This window comes from Cynoglossus semilaevis, chromosome 15 (genome assembly GCF_000523025.1).
Source record: "Cynoglossus semilaevis isolate Cse_v1.0 chromosome 15, Cse_v1.0, whole genome shotgun sequence".
Lineage (NCBI taxonomy): Eukaryota > Metazoa > Chordata > Actinopteri > Pleuronectiformes > Cynoglossidae > Cynoglossus > Cynoglossus semilaevis.
Genome location: NC_024321.1, coordinates 10826765 through 10844334, shown reverse-complemented (window position 1 = coordinate 10844334; position 17570 = coordinate 10826765). Strand labels below are relative to the sequence as shown.

The following is a 17570-nucleotide window of genomic DNA, read 5'->3' as shown; positions in this document are numbered from 1 at the left end:
GTAGTCCAATTTTGAGTTTGACTTTTGCAAAAATTGTCTTTAAACTTTCCCGTATTTTATTTACATCATTCCCAATTGTCACAAAAAACAAACAAACGTGAAACACAAACAAATCTCTGCTGTTATTTGACTTTCTGTCCCAACAATATTCAGAAAAGGTTTGTCATATTTAGGAACGCAAATTACCTTGATTAATCGTGATTAATCGTGAATAATTGCGTTGATGATTAATCACGACTACTCAGCAGCTACCTTGCATTAAATTGATTATTTCCATTGTAGTTACAGAGACTGACAACACAATTTTTATTTTTTATTTTATCATGGATTCCATTTAGACCAAGACTGTTTTTTTTTTCCACTAATGCTCTCAGGAACAGATGATGACACTGACAGAACAATTAGACGTCATCACGATGGCGGTCCTCATGTATTTTTGATCACCGACTATGTGGTTTTTAACGTAGTTCACCGTGTGTAGACATATTTACATCTTTATGAATCGTGTTGAATTCTTTTCTGCCGTAATGTCTTATCGGTCGGTTCATCACTTCACTTCTTCAGTGGAGGAGGAAGTTGAGTCTGAGCCATCGGGACACTCCTGCAACACCCAGGAATTACTGTGCAAATACTTCAATGCATAAAAAGTACAAATCCGCAGCCGACTGCAGTTAGAAGAAGTGGATTGTTTACCTTCACTCTGCTCAGCTCTGGTCTGCCCGGGAGTGACTTTTGTGCAGCAATAGCCTGAGAAACAATGGCGCTCAGTCAGATCAGATGAAGTCAGTGACCGAGGAAGATAAATGTGTTAGATCTGTCGTTCACCTTCTTGGACTGTTGCATCTCCTCGGTTGATTTGGACCTGTTCTTCATGTGTTTCTGGGGGGAGGTGTTGCTGGGACACTGCAGAGAGATGAGGTCATGTATCAGAGAAAACCAAAGACACTGGTTTGACCTGGTTTGTGTGTCGGGCTTTTCACTCACCTCACTTGCCTTCTGTTCCATGGCTGAACTTGTTTCACTTGGGCAGACGATCAGTGTAGACACTGGACACTGGCTAGAAAAACATTAAACATTTGGATTACCTAACATGTCAAAAACAAAGTTTAACGACACAAAGCTGGAGAAGATGTACGGAGCCCCTGAAGGGACACGGGAAAATAAATAAATACATTTTCTGGTGCTAATTTGTTTTTTCACATGCTCACCTGAAGAAGTTTCAGGTGTTTGCTACAGTTGTTTGGCTACTTTGAACGCACCATGGTGTGTTCTGTTTCATTGTTTCAAAGCCAGACGTGACCAACAACGGTTACTATTGAAGTAGTCAAGCAAAAACCACCACCTGACCTTCAAGGCCACCGTACTTTAGGAGCTACGCACAAACGTCATGATAACCAATATACAATCATTTAAAAGCTTTTTCCCAAATAAATTGTCATTATACCAATACCAGCCGTTGGACTGTGTAGTTATAGCCTCTTTTCACTAGATGGCGACAGCGGCTCATACTCATGTAGTAGGACGAGGCTGCTGCTTTTTGTGAGAAAGTCATCGTTAAACCTGCTTTCAGTTGAAACCAGCGTAGAGTACGTGTTGTTTTAGTTGTAATTTGGTATATAGATTCTATCACCACACCTGAAAAGTTGTATTTTATTAATGTTTAAACATTCGAATATTTTCCCCATTTTTCATGGTGATAGGCTTGCAACTCATATTATCCTATTAGAAAATAGAAAGGCAAAAATATCAATACATTTTAAATAATAACAGGTCAAACGTTAACGTTTACACATTATATAACCAGGACTGCTGCAAAGTTGTTTTGTTTTGGTTTTTTTTTTGTTGTTGTTGTTGTTGTTCTGCTCCTTTGACATACTCCCAAAGCTATGTGTGCTAATTTTCTCCCTTTCCCTTTTCTAGTTACATTTGCAACTTCGGACATCAATACTAACTCAACTAGTTGCTGCAAGTTTTACAACTTTTGGTTGTTCCTTTTCCAGGTCAGCAATGTTTTGCTTTTTTGTTTTTGGACTTTAACCTTAAATTTTGACCTCAACACACCAAGTGAAGTAAGGCCAAATTCCCAGCTTTCTTGAATGTATGTTTGTTTTGTGATTACTTATACTTAAAAAACAATCTTTAGATTTAAATAAAGAAAAAAAAAATCAACTTTTTACAATACTTTGTCTATTATCCAATGCTTACGTTGCTCGCCCCACACACACACCACAGGTAACATTCAGCCCAGAGCTCATCAACAATGAATAAGGACCAATCCACAGGAGCTCACACGTCTCCTGTGGAGGCTGACGTCAGTGGTTATGAAAGCACCACCAGTGAACGCTGCACAGTTTCCCAGTTGGGCTGGAATAGATGTAGCGCTAATGTTTAACAAGGCTTCACCTTCTTGGCAGCATTCAACCGACAGCCCCAGCAGACTACCTAAGTGCTGTCGTTTTATTCCAGCTGGCACACCCAGGGCTGCTGCACTCTCTGCCGCTACATTAAAATGTGCATCGCTGCCCTTTAAGGAGCACAAGAGGATAATGGGAGATAGCTTAAGGGCAGGAAAAACATTTACCCAGCCTCCCAATGATTTCTATAACTGGTCGGTGACGGAAATGACCAATTAGAGAAGGATGTGCTCACATGGCTCACCCCACCCTCCCTCATTTTCTGTGTCACTGTCTGTCTGTGGTAAACAGGGATTGAATTAGCAACAACATCTTGACTGGTGCTGGAGGAAATAAACGGTGACATAATTGCAGAATAGACAGTTGTCTCGAGCAGCAGCTGGAATTTCATGAATGATTAAATATTGCTGGTAAATCTTAACTTCTTCTTCCTCCATCAAATTTAGCTGCACCACTATCCACATTTAAAAACAACAGTTGGGTGAAAAAAAAAAGGCTGTAAAATACAGTAAAACACAGACGTAAACTGCACTAAAAGAACTAAAATAATTTTAAAAAATTAAAAAGAAAAAGACAAGTATGTACTTGAAACTACGCCCATTGATATCGAGTTAAAGACAATAGAAGACAATCTGACATCTTAACTGTGTTATTTAAGGTTAAATTCAAAGTAAAACTTAAGCTCTGTTCGTGTTAAAATTATAACCAAACAAAGGTGAAAAAAAGTCCAGTGTCGGTGATTTATGAATGACTGGAATCTTGATATATCCAAATCAAAATGTTTAAATGTCTGAATTTCAAGCAGAAGTCAGGAGAAAACATACAGTATCAGTACGTGGGTATGGGTGGGCTCTGTGGTGGTTTGGGGCTGCGTATTAGCCACTGGGTTTTTGAATGTGAAGAAATTGCTTCAATATATGGCAACTCTATAAAGGCTCACCAGGATAGGGCTTTGAAAATGTTTGTAAAAATAGGTTGTTTTCTGGGCATGGCTCTGTGTGCTTGCTTCCTAATGCAGTCCTGAAAAATGAAGACTATTTCCAAATGTAGATTAGAAATAAATAGCTCAGTCCCAAAGGTCTGGCCACCCATTAAATCACTCCTGGTAGGAGATCAGATAATTAATTCATTTCTATCTGCAGAAGCTGTGATTATGACCAAAAAAAAAAAAAAATCTCCCTGAGGCCGAAGGCTGAGCGCTGCAGCCTGGAAACACTGTCTCCTTGCAAAGTTGATTACTATAATTTCAGAAAAAGGTGAACTGTGCATAGGTTGACGAACATGGTACAGCGCAGGAGCCGACGCACTCAGCATGCATGCAATTAGCGGGGCTGTGATGGTGCACAGAAGTGGTCAGATCACCGAGGTGAACATGTGGGCAGGAGGTGCACGGGCAGCTGATCAGAGCGCACATTGAGACGGATCACACTCACAGTGGTTAGGACATAATGTCCTGTAATTGATGGTGATGGTCTGCTACACTCAGGTGTGACTGACACACACACACAGTTACTCACTCCATGCTGTATGATTCAGTCTGGAGTCGACTGACAGATGCTCAGAGCTCAGGCATGTTTAATTCATCCTATAACTGAGTCAGTGCTAATAAACAGAAAATGAATCAATCTTCAAAGAGGAGCGTTTAGTCCACGAGCGGTGGATTGATTTTTCTTCAATATTTTGCACTTGTTATTTTTTAAATTTGCTGCCTTCTCAATCATCATGATAAAAAAAACCATTGACATCTCAATCACTTTTAATGTCCGAATAACAATAGCTGTTGAAACAGGGAAAAAAAATTAAAAAATCAACTTGGTAAACACGAGACAGGCAGGAGGAGAGGATGAATAATGGGAGTGACACAGGGAGAGAGGAGACGCATCTAGACTCACAACAACTCAGCAGCAGCATAAACACAATGACAGGCTTTGGAGAAATTCAGACTCACCTCCTTTTCTCCCCTCGTCCTGCTCTTTTCTTCCCTCAGTGAAGCAGACGTGCAGTGGAGTAGACGCCGCTCCTCATCTCACTGCTGGTGTGGTGCCTGAGAGAGAGGGGAGAGAGAGAGAGAGAGACACACACACAGACACACACACACAGCTCATTGATAGCTCCACCAACACACCACTCATCCATGGAGACACACATAAATACATATAACAGCAGGTGGTTATTCATGCTAATGTATGCAGGCTGGCACAGCAGGAGGTGAGAGTGACAAGGTGGCGTTATACTGTATGCTGCACATTAACACTGACAAAAGGAGGTCATCTACTCTACTTCACTGACAAATACTGCACATAAAACATTTTACTCTGATCCACAGATGCTGCTGAATCACCCTTGTGTGGGGAGAAAAAAAAAAAAATACCCACACAGTGACTAAAACACACTTTGTAAGACTCGCAAACACCATCCAGCAACAGGTCAGTGGACAGCTGGAGCATGTCATTGGTTACAACCAGGTCACTCACAGCCAATGGCGTGGCAGAGATAATCCACCCCACCCTCCATCACTCCTGTCACGGTGTAATAGTGACGTCGCTGGTGGCAGCTTTTTTTTTTTTTTGAGAGAATGCGCGTTATGACTCACACAGACAGATGAGTGGATCAAAGGGCTCGGAATTCACATCTTATGAAACCAAATCCCAAACCACTGATCAGGCGGGAATCTTCACCCCGAGCTCCAAACACGGTGTGACATTTGTTAGCACAGCGAACACAGAAGATCGAGTCTCATCATGAACCTTTTAATACGTCGTTGTTTGAACCAGGTGATATTTCTTTGGGTCATCACAACACCTTAACCTAGTGAATCTTGTAAACCCGGTGATATTACCACAACCGCACACGTGACAGGAAGCCAGGATTATGTGAAACAGCATCACAGCAAAATTAAATCTCAAAAAGATCTCAAAGATTCTCAATATCACACGCGTTGCAAATATTTCAGAAGGAAACACAAACAGAATGAAAGCATAAGTTAACATTTTCTCTTTTTAAAAAAGCCATAAAAGTAACACATTTAAGAGATAAACAAAACATTTGTGCAAAACACTTCATAACCACCCCTGGACAGTCACTTTTTTTTTCCTATGCTTAAATATTTTAGAGTTTAAAAGAAACACAAAGGCTGCTCTTTACACTGTATAACATTAAATATCACTGAAAAGCTACTTTAGAACAAAAGGGTTTTAGATTAAAAAAAAACAACATATATATAAGAGATAGAAGAACCGATGGCAAACATGAAGGTAGTGTTTTCAGAAGACACTAGATGCTTGCCGGCTCTTTTCTTTAAACTCCAGTTGTGTGTCGGAGGTGAAGCACACTGCCGTCTCACAGCTTTATTCCATTTAGTTCTGTTTTCTTTCTTTTTTTAAAAAAAGTGCTTGGTTAGTTTTTTGTAAAATACTTTTTTTCTTTTCACATGACTGGCAACACGGAGCCAAATATTCACAGATCTTTGTCCAACACCGAGCGACCGTTGTCTTTCATACCGTCGTTTCTTTTACGTCTTTATGTCCCGATTTGGCTGAATCAGATATCACAGCAGCTGGATCTGAAGACTGATGATCCAGTGTCTGGTCCTCTGACTTCTCTGTGGATTTTGAGCAGTTGATGCTGGGCTCGGCCTCGGTGGATTCCGATGCCCCCGTGTCCTGCCCCTGGTCTGATGGCAGCTGCAGGAACAGAGGTATCTCCAGCTGCTCTTTGGTCAAAAGGCCGCGCTGGTCGTCCACCCTGAGGCACTGCGCTCTGCTTAGCATGTCCATGAGCCCTGAAGTGGACGACACAGATTTTAAAACAACCTCCTGCTGCTAAGACTACACCAGCAAACTAATAACAGTAAAACGTTCAGGAAATATCGTCTTCAGACTGCTGCCCTGCCTACGGTGCATTTTAGGGCTGGGTGATATGGACACAGGCTGACAGGGGAGGCTTCGACAAATACACGAGTTTCAACACTTTGGTTGTGTCACAGTAGAGAATGCAACTATTTCGAATTTTATTGTCGTCGTTTTATGAGAAAACTCATTTTTGTCTGAATTACAGTGTGTTTGATTCACTGGCGATAATGGGTGAATATGTGTGTGTGTGTGTGTGTGGGGGGGGCTCAATAATAATGGGTAAAACTGTCATTAGCAAATTTATGATGAAAGTGCTACGTCACTTGTTGTATGACGACCACCTCATCAAGGTCAAACCAAAAGTCGATCAAGTTGACCTGAGTTAACCTTGACTGACCTTTGGTCCGACCTTTCATCATCTCACAGCCTATAATCACCAGATCACCCAAACCTCCTAGTTACTGCTCACGTGTCCTACCATCCATGTCGGGGTTCTTACTGGGCTTGGGCTGAGTCTTGGCTCTGTCCACCGACGCCTGGGCCTCCGCACCTCCTCCACTCACTGCTGCTGCTGCTGCTGCTGCCTGTTTATTACACAGAATCCAGCAGATCAATGCATGACAAAGCTTTTTGAAGCATGACTTTTTTTTTTAATCCTAGTGATGGCATTAAATACTGTCCAACACAAACACACAGAGATTAAACCCTTTAATCCCAGGTGTATTTTCTCTACACCCTGGTTTTAAAAAGCTATGAAGAAATTTCATTTAATAGAAATCATAATATCATACTAATGTAGTATTAGTCCTTTTAAATGGGTCACTGAAAAAGTATAGATGTGGTCATTTGTTAGGATGACGCCACATTCCTGCCCCGTCTTTCATTCTTTTGCATGTTGACATTTTGGATGGAAAAGATTAGTATCCTGTGTATTTACACAGAGAATGAGAACAAAATGCTGTGATCTGCATGATATACAACAACCCAGTAGGTGGCAGTGACAAATTGAAAACAGATGCTAAAAAAAAAAATTACAATTTTTCCAACTTTTATTTCAAGTCAGTCAGTTGACATCGTCCCACCTGTGTGGTCTTAGCAGAACCACTGCCTCGGGGAATAAGGTTCTGGTCTCTTCCTGTTCAAAACACACAAATACGTTTTTTTAGTGCTGCAAAGTCAGGATGACGTTAAAGAAATGTTCTTGTAACAAACACTGTTTGCTAAGATTCTTAATTGCTAAGAAAAATACACTGGTATTCCTTGTAGGGAGACACTAACAATGACCTATTTTCACCAGCGTGGAGTTCTGATCCAAAGTGAAGTTAATCCTGGTGCAGTAACAGTGGAGAACGTAGGTGAGAGAAGATTCAACAAAGCAAATGGACTTTGACATTTCAACCCACAGAAAAGAATGAAGACCAGCAAGAGAGAGAGAGAGAGAGAGAGAGAGAGACAGAGAGCCAGAGTGAGAGACAAACTTAAGGAACTGAAATAGGAACAAGAAGACATTAACAGAGAAAGACAAGAGCAGTGGAGTGGACAGTGAAATGACTGTCTTCAACACAGTATTAAAGACATCGCTGTTTCTCAAAGTGTGGTCCCACATCGAGCTCAAACACAACTGACCACAAAAGAAATAATGAAAACTACTGTCATTAATACTCAGGTTTAAGGAGGAAAAAAAAAAAGCTGGTGTTTCACCTGTGGCCTTGTCAAGTCGCAGCGTCTTATTGGCCAGTTTGAACACAGTGTTACTCATGTTAATAGGTACATCACTTCCAACCTAAAAAAGAAATTCTTTAGATTAATAGATTCAGTAACAAGTCAGATGTAAAATAATTGACTTATTGTGATTTTCTTTTACTTAATGTAAATTATTTATTTAAAAAATAAAAAACACTGTAGAAAACCAGCATTTAATCAATTTGATAAGAAAAAAATTTAAACTTGATTGAGTGAAGTACAGACAGTGTTTGTATTCACCACAGAAAATACAACAGTGTCACATTTTCAGTTCATGTTTTCTCAGCATGAACACAGCTCCCGTGTAAGAGGACAACATTCTGGATGTACAGTAACAACCAGGGTGGTGCTTGTGAAATACAGATCCCTGATTGGTCAGAACAGAGAGGACAAGAAGACTTCTCTAAGTGATTGACGACCGACTTGACAGCGCTGTAGCTCGACACGTTTAATTTTTTTAATGTTCCAAGAGCCGTCTCATCCTCGCGGCAATGATGAACAGGAAAGTGTCAAGAACTGAAACGCAACAACAAGAAGACATTGTTGCACAGAGGAGGTTCAGTCTGGACGTCACAGAGTAAACCAGTACATGTACAAATAGGGTTAAGACCAGATAATGGTTAAAGGAAGAGAGGAAAGTGTCTTTGCGGTCAGGTCAACCTGTGATGATCAAGTCAGAGAGAGGAAGCTTCCTGTCTGATGTGTTCATTGACACAGAATTTCAGTTAGTTGAGTAACGTGTAACCCCAGGGCTGCATTAGTCATGTGGTTAAAAACCTCTCAAACCGTCAGTCAATGACTTTGATTTGACAGAATGTTGTGCATCTTAAGCCGTTTCACACTCACCATGGTGACCACGGCCTCTTGTGGCTTCAGATGATGCTTCTGCATCACCAGCGAGAGGGCGTCCTGCAGCGTCTTACTGGACTTCACCATGATCCCCAGTGTCTTACCCGTAAAAGCAATCTCCAGCCTGTCGCACATCGACAACAGGGTAGAAAATCATTAGCTTCAAGTCATACGAATCATTCGCTCAGTCACCGTCTGAGCAGAAAAGAGTTCAATTCTGTGAGTCACAGACAACGACTGAAATAAATTCTTATTCTGTTGACACACGATAAAGGACTACCCTCTTGCATGATGGTGAGAAAGGACATGTTGCTGGGGGGGGGTGAAAACATGTGCTCTGGTGTTTTAAATAAAATGAAGAAAAGCACTCACGCAAACATCACCCTGAGCTCCAGGGAGACCTGCTGGTCCCTCAGCACTGAGCAGTCCTGGTCCAGAGATAAGGGCTGTGGTGGAGAAAGAAAAGAGAAAGTGGGTGAGTGGTAAAAATATCTTTCTTTTTTTTTTGTTTAATAAAATGTCAAATCTAAGATGACACACAGAGAGGATGTTGGAAGGGGAAGTCCAAATGTACTGCTTGTACAACAGATATTTTTAAACACTTCCTGTTCAGCCCTCACCTTGTCCTTTCCGTGAAGATAAATGATGACATCCTTGAGAGGGAAGCCTCTCTTCTCACACAGACTTGACAGCATCTCTTTGATGGGTTGGCCGCTGCGGGTGGGGGCCAGGGAGGCACTGCCATCAGGTAGGTAAACGCAGCAGTAGCCTCGCTCCACCTCTGCCCGACTGCTCCCTCCTTTAGCCTGGACTGAAGACTGGAGACTTGCCTTTCCATTCTTAAATACAGGAGGGGAATAGAACTTCACTTCATCAAAAAAAAAAAAAAAAAAAAAAGTTTTTATTTCCTGCCTCACACTGTTTCCAAAAGTGAGGGGCACCTCCACTCAAAGGTACACAGATCACAGAATAGCAGTTTTGTACAAAGCAGTGACATAAATAAAATAAAATCAATATTTCAGCAATAGCTGTGAAAATTCCCAGCAACTTAAAAATATCCCTCTCTTCAAAACCTGGGAGTTGCAGAAGTTGTTTGTGACAAACTGAGGTAGAGTTAATAATACACACAGAACATTATCATGTCACACAATGCATCCAGGCTGAGCAGAAACACCGTCCTCTGGGTTGAGAGCTCCAGATCATTGTGTATCACATTTGGGATAATGTATTTTATTGTCTACTGTATGTTATCCCTGTATTTCCAACATGTCTGAAAGAGTCTATCACTGTATTTCCAACATGTCTGAAAGAGTCAGACAATTATATTCCACTGTGTGTTATTCCTGTGCCTGACCAGTAGGAGGCAGAGTGGCAGTTCACTTCAGCTCCAGCTCAGTCTTAGTCTCAGCAATTACTTTACCAAAATGGTGCATATATTCATTCTGCCATGTGAGGTTGCTGGTGGTGTCTGTAATTCAGAAACACTGACCTCTGTTTGTCTGTAGAGGGAGCCAAGCTCCACGCTGCTGGTTGATTTAATTGACATATGGGTGTCATTTGGAGAGAGAGAGTCCTGGCTCATGAACGCATCTGTTAAAGTTCATAAAAAAAAAGAACAAAGAGTCAGCGACTGGGCTGAAGAGACATGAGGTAAACCAAGGTTCAAAACAGGAAGTACCTCCCCAGGATCCTCTTTTTTTGCTACTGGTAGAGTCTGGTCTTTTGTCCTGTTGAGACAGTGATAAAGAAAAAAAAAACAAGTCTCAGCATGATAAACTATGCATGACCTCACTGTCCCTTGGTTCACTTTCTCTACATCTATCGACCTTTGGGCCACCGAGCAATGGGCTTCTGACAGCTACGTCTTCCCATGATCCCAAGCGTGTCGACTCATTAGAGAGCTCTGGCAGGACTTTTCCTTCCACACTGGCCAACGTGCACTTCTGGTAAAGAGGTGAGCGCACAAATCGCCTGTAGCTGTCCATCTTCATCAGCTTGAATATCTGATGGAGAGCAGAGACGGTGGAACCTGACGTCAGCCGTCAGAGTGCAGCATTGTTTTATATGAAGACTCAACACAGACCTGAGACTGAGCCTTGTTGAACATGTCAGACGTCGGCTGCTCCAAGTCCTTCTCCTCTATCTTGGCCGTGTCATCAATGTTGACGCAGTAGGGGGCGCTGTCAGACAGGTAGGTGTTGTAGATGGAGCGAGCCACTCTTTTCAGCTGAGAAAAGGTGTACCACATTTGAGAATCCTGAAATACTGAAGGGACGGTCCACAAGAAAGATCTTTGAAAGTGTTATCTGACAATTCAAGTGCAGAGAAGTTCTGCCAGAAGCAGCGCCAGACCACAAACAGATCAAAGGTCAGAGGTCACTTGGAAAGCAAAATCTCTTCCTCCCAGAGTTATCACTGAAATTATAGGCTCATTTTAATATTGTTGCTAATAAACCACACACTTAAAAGTGTAGTATGACAGCGGAGTCACCAGCTAAATTTGTCAGAGGGAATTTTTCTGGACAGACAGCGTAGGGGCAGGACACAAAAAATTAAATAAAAATCTAAATTTTTTTTTAGGTTAATTTTGCAGTTTATGATCAGTGGTTAGTATATCACAGCATGCATTTCCTCACAGGGATATATGTCCGTGTTTATTCATGAATGTCTTTAATATTTTTTGTTAAAGTGAAATATAGCATCAGGCCAACTGTTACAACATGACAAAAGAAAGACAATCATGCAGTCCAAAAAACCCTAAAAACAAAGAGAAAATGTTTTCATCCTACCTCATCCACAGAGGTGGCCAATATCTTCTTGAACTTTTCACACGCCTGATAGAACAAGATGTTCTCTGCACTCACTTCAGACATGAGGAAAGACTGTGGACAGACAGATGTAGTCACTAAAACTGCACATTTGCATAAAAAAAGGCCTCGGTAATCAAGTGAGAGGACGGTGAGCGCCATTCACCGTAAAGTATCGGACCCCGCTGGGGTCCTCCAACAGCTTCTCGAAGGACACAGCCCAGCTGAGCACGCTGTTGGCCGGGCTGACCTCTCCACCCGGAGTCCCTGGAAGACTGGAGCTGCTGCTTCCACATCCCCGCGCAGACATGTTCAGTTCTTCAACACATTCAGACACAAACACACCCAGTTATCAGCAGAAAGGAGCATAACTGAGAAGCCGACCCAATCAGATGTTTTCTTCTGTCATGCACAGACACGTTGGGTGTGTGGTGTCTTTTTAGACTTACCTCCATCTGATACAGCCTGGCTCTGTGAAGACACAAGCAGAGAGAGAAGCGATCAATAGATAAGTAGACTCAGACAACAGGCACTAAAACCTGTCTAACGGTGGACGAGCGGCGGAGTCTGTGATACTCGATGTTCACTGTAGTAACCAAGAAACCCGACTATAAATCTTCACATCACTTTTCAATGACAACACTGTAGAACCTGTGTGAAAACCTGTGTATGGCAGATCAGACCGAGCTACATATATGGACATGGTGTTTGAAGCACATACATACATGAGGTGAAATGTGAATAACAGCTCCATTTTTTTAACTTTGTTTTTTTCCTCTATATAGTGCAATCAGCCAGGGCAGAGGAAGTGGTTGCGACACTGATGACAACAGTTCTCATTCAGATTTCAGAGCTCGCAAACATTTCAGTTTCATTTTTAATCACTTTTAACAAATAACAACTAAAGCCTGGGTGAGAAGACAGGGATGAAACAGAAACATTCTTATCACTGACAAAAATTAATTTAAATCATTCATTTTGTATTAGGGAGATACATTAAAATATTTGTAGAGAAATTCAAACATGTATACATCATTACAGTTTAATTTTTTAACTCTTAAAATCTGTTTTTGCAGCGCAAATGTTGCATCAAAAATAAGGGCCAAAGACTAATTTTTTTAAGTATTTTAATTCCAGTTATTCTAGAACGTTTCACTCCATGTACCGCAGCTTGATGCATTTAGTACCATCAGTATGACTAACATTATATTATAACAGCAAGAGCCTAGAATGTCCTGCCAAGATCAATGAGTGAGCAGTAATAAGATTAGCTGATTAGCTGAAGACACACACACTCAGAAAAGCAAGTGAGAAGATACAAAACTGTATGAAACACCAAACAGTCACGCAGCCCTGTGGTCCACTAGAGGGAGCCCAAGAACCACAAGAGGTACACATCCCATAATTTAAGAGATCTAATTATTTTAAGTAAAAACGTTTCTTATACATGAATGTTGCCCCAAAGTGATAGCAGTTATAACAGCAGATTGGATTTTTTATTTTATTTTTTAAATCAGAAACTACAACTCGGACGTAACAGACGTGAACACTGAATAAATATTTAGTTTTGATCAGAAAGGCTTTTTCAGTGAAGCTGTTTTGGACTCAAATCAAAGGATGACTCATACGTACATAAAAGAAGAGTTTTCACATAAAACAAGTGTTTTCACATAAAACAAGTGTTTTCATCCAAAGTATTTTTATCCAAAGAGTTGAGGAAAAACTTCTAATCAAATACAAACACCTCATCTGACAGTAGCTCAACCTAAAATGTTGACACAGGATCAAATATGCAAAGTTTTTTTTAGCTTGGTTGGTTAACATGGTGCAATGGCCAAAACCCCAAATCGCTACAAATTCATTCACCCTTCACGGCTTAATCCCTGTCAGAGTCGCAGCTGAAGCTAATCCTAGCATTCGTCAGGCGAGGGTGAAGAGTTCCCCAGTCTGACATGGGCCACATACAGAGGGAACAACCATTCACACTCACCCTACTATCATCACTTTAGAGCGAACAATTAACCTAAGCTACGTGTGTTTTTAGAACTTGGAGGAAACAGTGGTACTCAGATGAAACCCACACACAGGAAGGACGTGCAAACCTCAGACACAAAAGATGAATCAAACCAAAGCAGCAAATTGTTGAGCCTATTGAGATAAGACACCATGTGAACCTTTGGCGTGATTAGCAGAAATAGCAAGAGCACAGAAATGAACACACAACCTGCTGGTCAAATTTTCAGTGTTTCCACCGACCTAAACCAGTCGCACTTGAATTTGCTGAATAGATATAAACCAAACACATCTCTCAGTGTTGACGATGATCTATTGTAACTTACATAAAGCACTACACTCTCAATCACCTCTGTAAAGGGTTGCGACTGATGTGACTCAGCACTACAACAAAAATGAAGTTAAAAGTTGTCCAAAAAAAGCCTGTATTTATTTCCATAATCTTTTATGCAATGATAGCACGTAAAAAAAAAAAAAAAAGTAGCACGCTTGATGGCTTTTTCTGCAGTGTTAACCTTTCTGTGACTCCGCTGCTTCACTTTTTTGCTGAGCTACTTAAAAAAAAAAAATTACACAAACAACACAATATGTTTGCTAATTATATTAGATATTAAACATTAAGATCTTTAAAAAATTACCTTTGGTATTTCCAGACACTTCAGTCGTGTTTTTTTTAATCTGGAATGTCCATTACTGAACAGGGCGTATGAGCAAACACAAAAGTTGAGCAAAGATGCTAACAGTGCACTAAAAATGTTAATTAGGAAGCAGGCTAAATTGTATACACTTTTAATTAGCATACTAAGTAAAACAAAGACCGAAGGTGTATTTAATGTTATTGGACTGGACACAGTTCTTCCTTTACACGAAAGATTTTCTTGGATTGGTCGTATCGAAGACAGATACAACCAACAACGCGGCGAGACCACTCAAATTACGAATAAACAAAGCTCCTTCAAGAAAACTGTACAGTCGTACCGAAACCTGAAGACCGACTTCGTAGCAGTACAGTATTAAAGACAGATAAGGAAAGTAACGTCCGTATAAAACTTCTCTTTTTAACAAGGCAAAAGAACAAAAACAAACGGAAAAGTCTTTGGCCACAACATGATGAATTCTCCACCGTATTTCAAATTACAGTATGTTGCAGAATGATTGTTTCCAAACTCACCAAGTGGCCAACAGGAATCCCCAGAGCGTTCAGGTTCTTTGCCATGACGGCCTTCAGACCAGACTACTGTACAAACTCAGCTCCTCCGTAGAGTGTTCACCGTCAAGGGACACTGTAAAGTGCTCCACCCAAATATGATAGACTCTCCTCATACATACATCAGTCACACACAGAAAAAAAAAAAAGAAAAAAAAAAAAAAACATCACATAGCCTTCCTGTCACTTCCTGCCTGGAAGGGAAGTCTTGCCATAGCAACACACCACAAAAGAGGAAGTATGGTTACTATGATCAAACTGTTTTCTGCCTGTATCTTAAGAAACAGTAAAGTGGGTACACAGGATAGATCAATGTACTCCACGTACTAGTTAAAACAGAGTAAGTGGACGATTCACTTACCGCAGTATTACAGCTTAAACTTAAATGCGTATTTTGATTATTCTGAGTATTATATGTCACTAGTTTTATGCAGTTATTGAATAAAGTTCAGACATTGTTTACCTAGTTCTCCTTTTATATAAATACATTTCACACCTTTTTCTAATTTGGAACAAAACAAACGGCTTGTCATTAATAAACTACTTACTGTATTCATAAACTACATTTTCCTCAATGTGACAGAACTTAATGGTAGTAAATACTACTTTGAGGTCAGTATGGTGTCATTTTTAACAGAAAGTAAATGATAAAAAGGCTGCACGGTGGCATGGTAGTCAGCGATCACTGGTTTAAGCCCCGACTGATGTTCTAGCTGTTGTTAGTATCGTAGATAACCAATGCTGGGTTATCTGGGCACTCTTAGTTGACTAAGTCAAGACTTTTACTCACCCAATGACTCCTGAGATTAATCCCTGCTCCTCATAAGATCTGGGGTCTCAAACCCGTATGAGCTCAGGGCCACAGTTACCACTGTAATTGTACTCAAGGGGTGCCATTAATCAATGTTCAATACAAAAAAATATCTTATATTTCAGTTAATCCTATAACTGTATAATTCAACAGTGCATTGAGTAGAAATAATGAATATACATATAAAACAATAAAAAATACATTTGGAATAATTCTCAAAGGCTAAATTGAATTATTGACATCTAGTTGTGGGCCGGATGTTGGAGGACCACTCCCTGCCCACAGGCCAGGAGTTTGACACACCTGATCATTAGGATTAAGCAACAGAATATTAATCTATGCATTTTCAATAAAACCTGACAGGAGATAGTACATAAAGAGAACTGCAAAGTGACCAGAATGTCATGTGTAAACACCACATGCAGATACCCACAATGTCACACATCTCAACAGTACTTCCAATAGTAATGCTCACTTCTGCTTCACCACTGGCTCAGAGGACAGTGACATAATGTCGTTTTGTAACCAGTGAGTTAACAATTAAAGATGACATGTACAAATAACCTCAAATTTGATTTTTAAAAATTATAATAATTTTACATGGGGATCAGTGCATTGTTGCTGACGAGCCACTTGTGCCTCGGGAGCCGCACATTGACTTACAGCGACAACCAGCTGTACTTCTACATTTCTTTTCTCAAGCTGACAGCCATAATTTACATCCAGGCAGACATTTAATTATTATATGCAGTAAATTATCTAGAAATATGCTGACTTTTAACCCATGCACAACCCATGTGTGTTTGTAGTGGACGTGCTGTCTGGGATGTAAAAGAATACTATTAACCTAACATCATTAGATCTTCTACTTAGTAAACATCATTAGGTCCAAGGTCTGACCTAATGAGAACATGTTTCCTCACTAATTAGCTGATGAGAAACTCTCTCCTCATACCTTCTTATCTGCTGCGGTGCCACTGGTTACGGACCTCCATTTGTCATACTTCCTGTTTTGTTCCAGAGCTATAACCTTTGCCAGGCGACAGACCCTTTGATAAATTCTTCTCAGAGTGACCATTCTGAGAAAAGGAACAACAGAAGCACACTCGGTGTCAGGATAAACGGAGTCAGGAGAACTCCTGCAGTCAACTGAAAGCACTCAGGCCAGAGTTCATTAAGATCTTACCTCACTGCCGTCAGTGCACAGACCAGTGACCCAGGTGAAACAGAACAGTTTAATTACAGGTGTCCAGCTCCTGATTTGTCAGATAGACGTCAAATGCCTTCACCGTTTCTGCCCACACGAGGATGGACGTCAAAGCATTCACTCAGTTTGGCTCCAGACAAATGAAAATGGCAGATTAATGGTCATGTGTCCACCCTCCTGTGAAAACGATGATAATTAGCACGTCCACGTCATGTCGCTAGTTAATCATACAGTTAACATTAAGCCTATAAAATACCTGACTTCGTGTGAGTTTGTATTGATACTGGTAGTTACAGAAAAGTAATATAACACTCACCTGAAAGTATAAACTGTGTTGGAGGTGCTGGCCTTTTTTATTTACTTCGGGAGCGGCGCTTCCGCAAGAAGGTCATCATGTTGGTTTGATACGATCCTCTCTTAATTAAATAAAATACCTTTGGTTCGACCGATAAGTCCGACTCCTCCATCCACGGACGGCTATAATGGCATCAGGGATATTTCGAATTTAGTTTCACCACCTACATTATATGTTGTTAATCCCAAACCGTGTACATACAATTAAGCAAATATTAGGATTATTCTGGGTCAATCTGATGACAAACATAAAGCTGTTTGGAAACACAGGCTGGAATTTAATTAAAAGTTTAATAAAGTTGAAAATTAAGCGT

The 17570-nt window shown here is 40.6% G+C and overlaps 1 protein-coding gene across 11 annotated transcripts; it reads right to left on the bottom strand.

Annotated features, from left to right (window-relative positions):
* Positions 1–301: 301 nt before the first annotated feature.
* On the bottom strand, positions 302–17068 carry rgs14b (regulator of G protein signaling 14b). 11 transcript variants are annotated; one of them, XM_025063111.1, is made up of 20 exons: positions 16882–17067; positions 16651–16774; positions 12114–12135; positions 11831–11982; positions 11647–11739; positions 10941–11084; positions 10684–10860; positions 10536–10584; positions 10347–10447; positions 9478–9696; positions 9230–9303; positions 8855–8981; positions 7967–8048; positions 7348–7400; positions 6744–6837; positions 4363–6195; positions 985–1057; positions 826–903; positions 694–747; positions 302–601 (listed from the first exon to the last, which is right to left on the bottom strand). In XM_025063111.1, the coding sequence occupies exons 2-16, from the start codon at positions 16771–16773 to the stop codon at positions 5909–5911; spliced, it is 1797 nt and encodes a 598-aa protein (XP_024918879.1). In that variant the 5' UTR covers position 16774; positions 16882–17067; the 3' UTR covers positions 302–601; positions 694–747; positions 826–903; positions 985–1057; positions 4363–5908. The 11 variants fall into 11 exon arrangements, with proteins under 11 accessions (XP_024918879.1, XP_024918883.1, XP_024918880.1 ...); XM_025063115.1 differs by having other exon boundaries at positions 6765–6837; XM_025063112.1 differs by having other exon boundaries at positions 6765–6849; positions 16882–17066.
* Between the last annotated feature and the right edge of the window lie 502 nt (positions 17069–17570).

Excerpts from the sequence above, each read along its gene's own strand:
- rgs14b (XM_025063108.1), bottom strand. The coding sequence starts at position 16,773 with ATGGTCACTCTGAGAAGAATTTATCAAAGGGTCTGTCGCCTGGCAAAG. Across the intron at positions 9,304-9,477 it reads ATCTTCACGGAAAGGACAAG|CCCTTATCTCTGGACCAGGA; the intron begins GTGAGGGCTGAA and ends TCTCCACCACAG. Across the intron at positions 6,850-7,347 it reads GTTCTGCTAAGACCACACAG|GCAGCAGCAGCAGCAGCAGC; the intron begins GTGGGACGATGT and ends TGTAATAAACAG.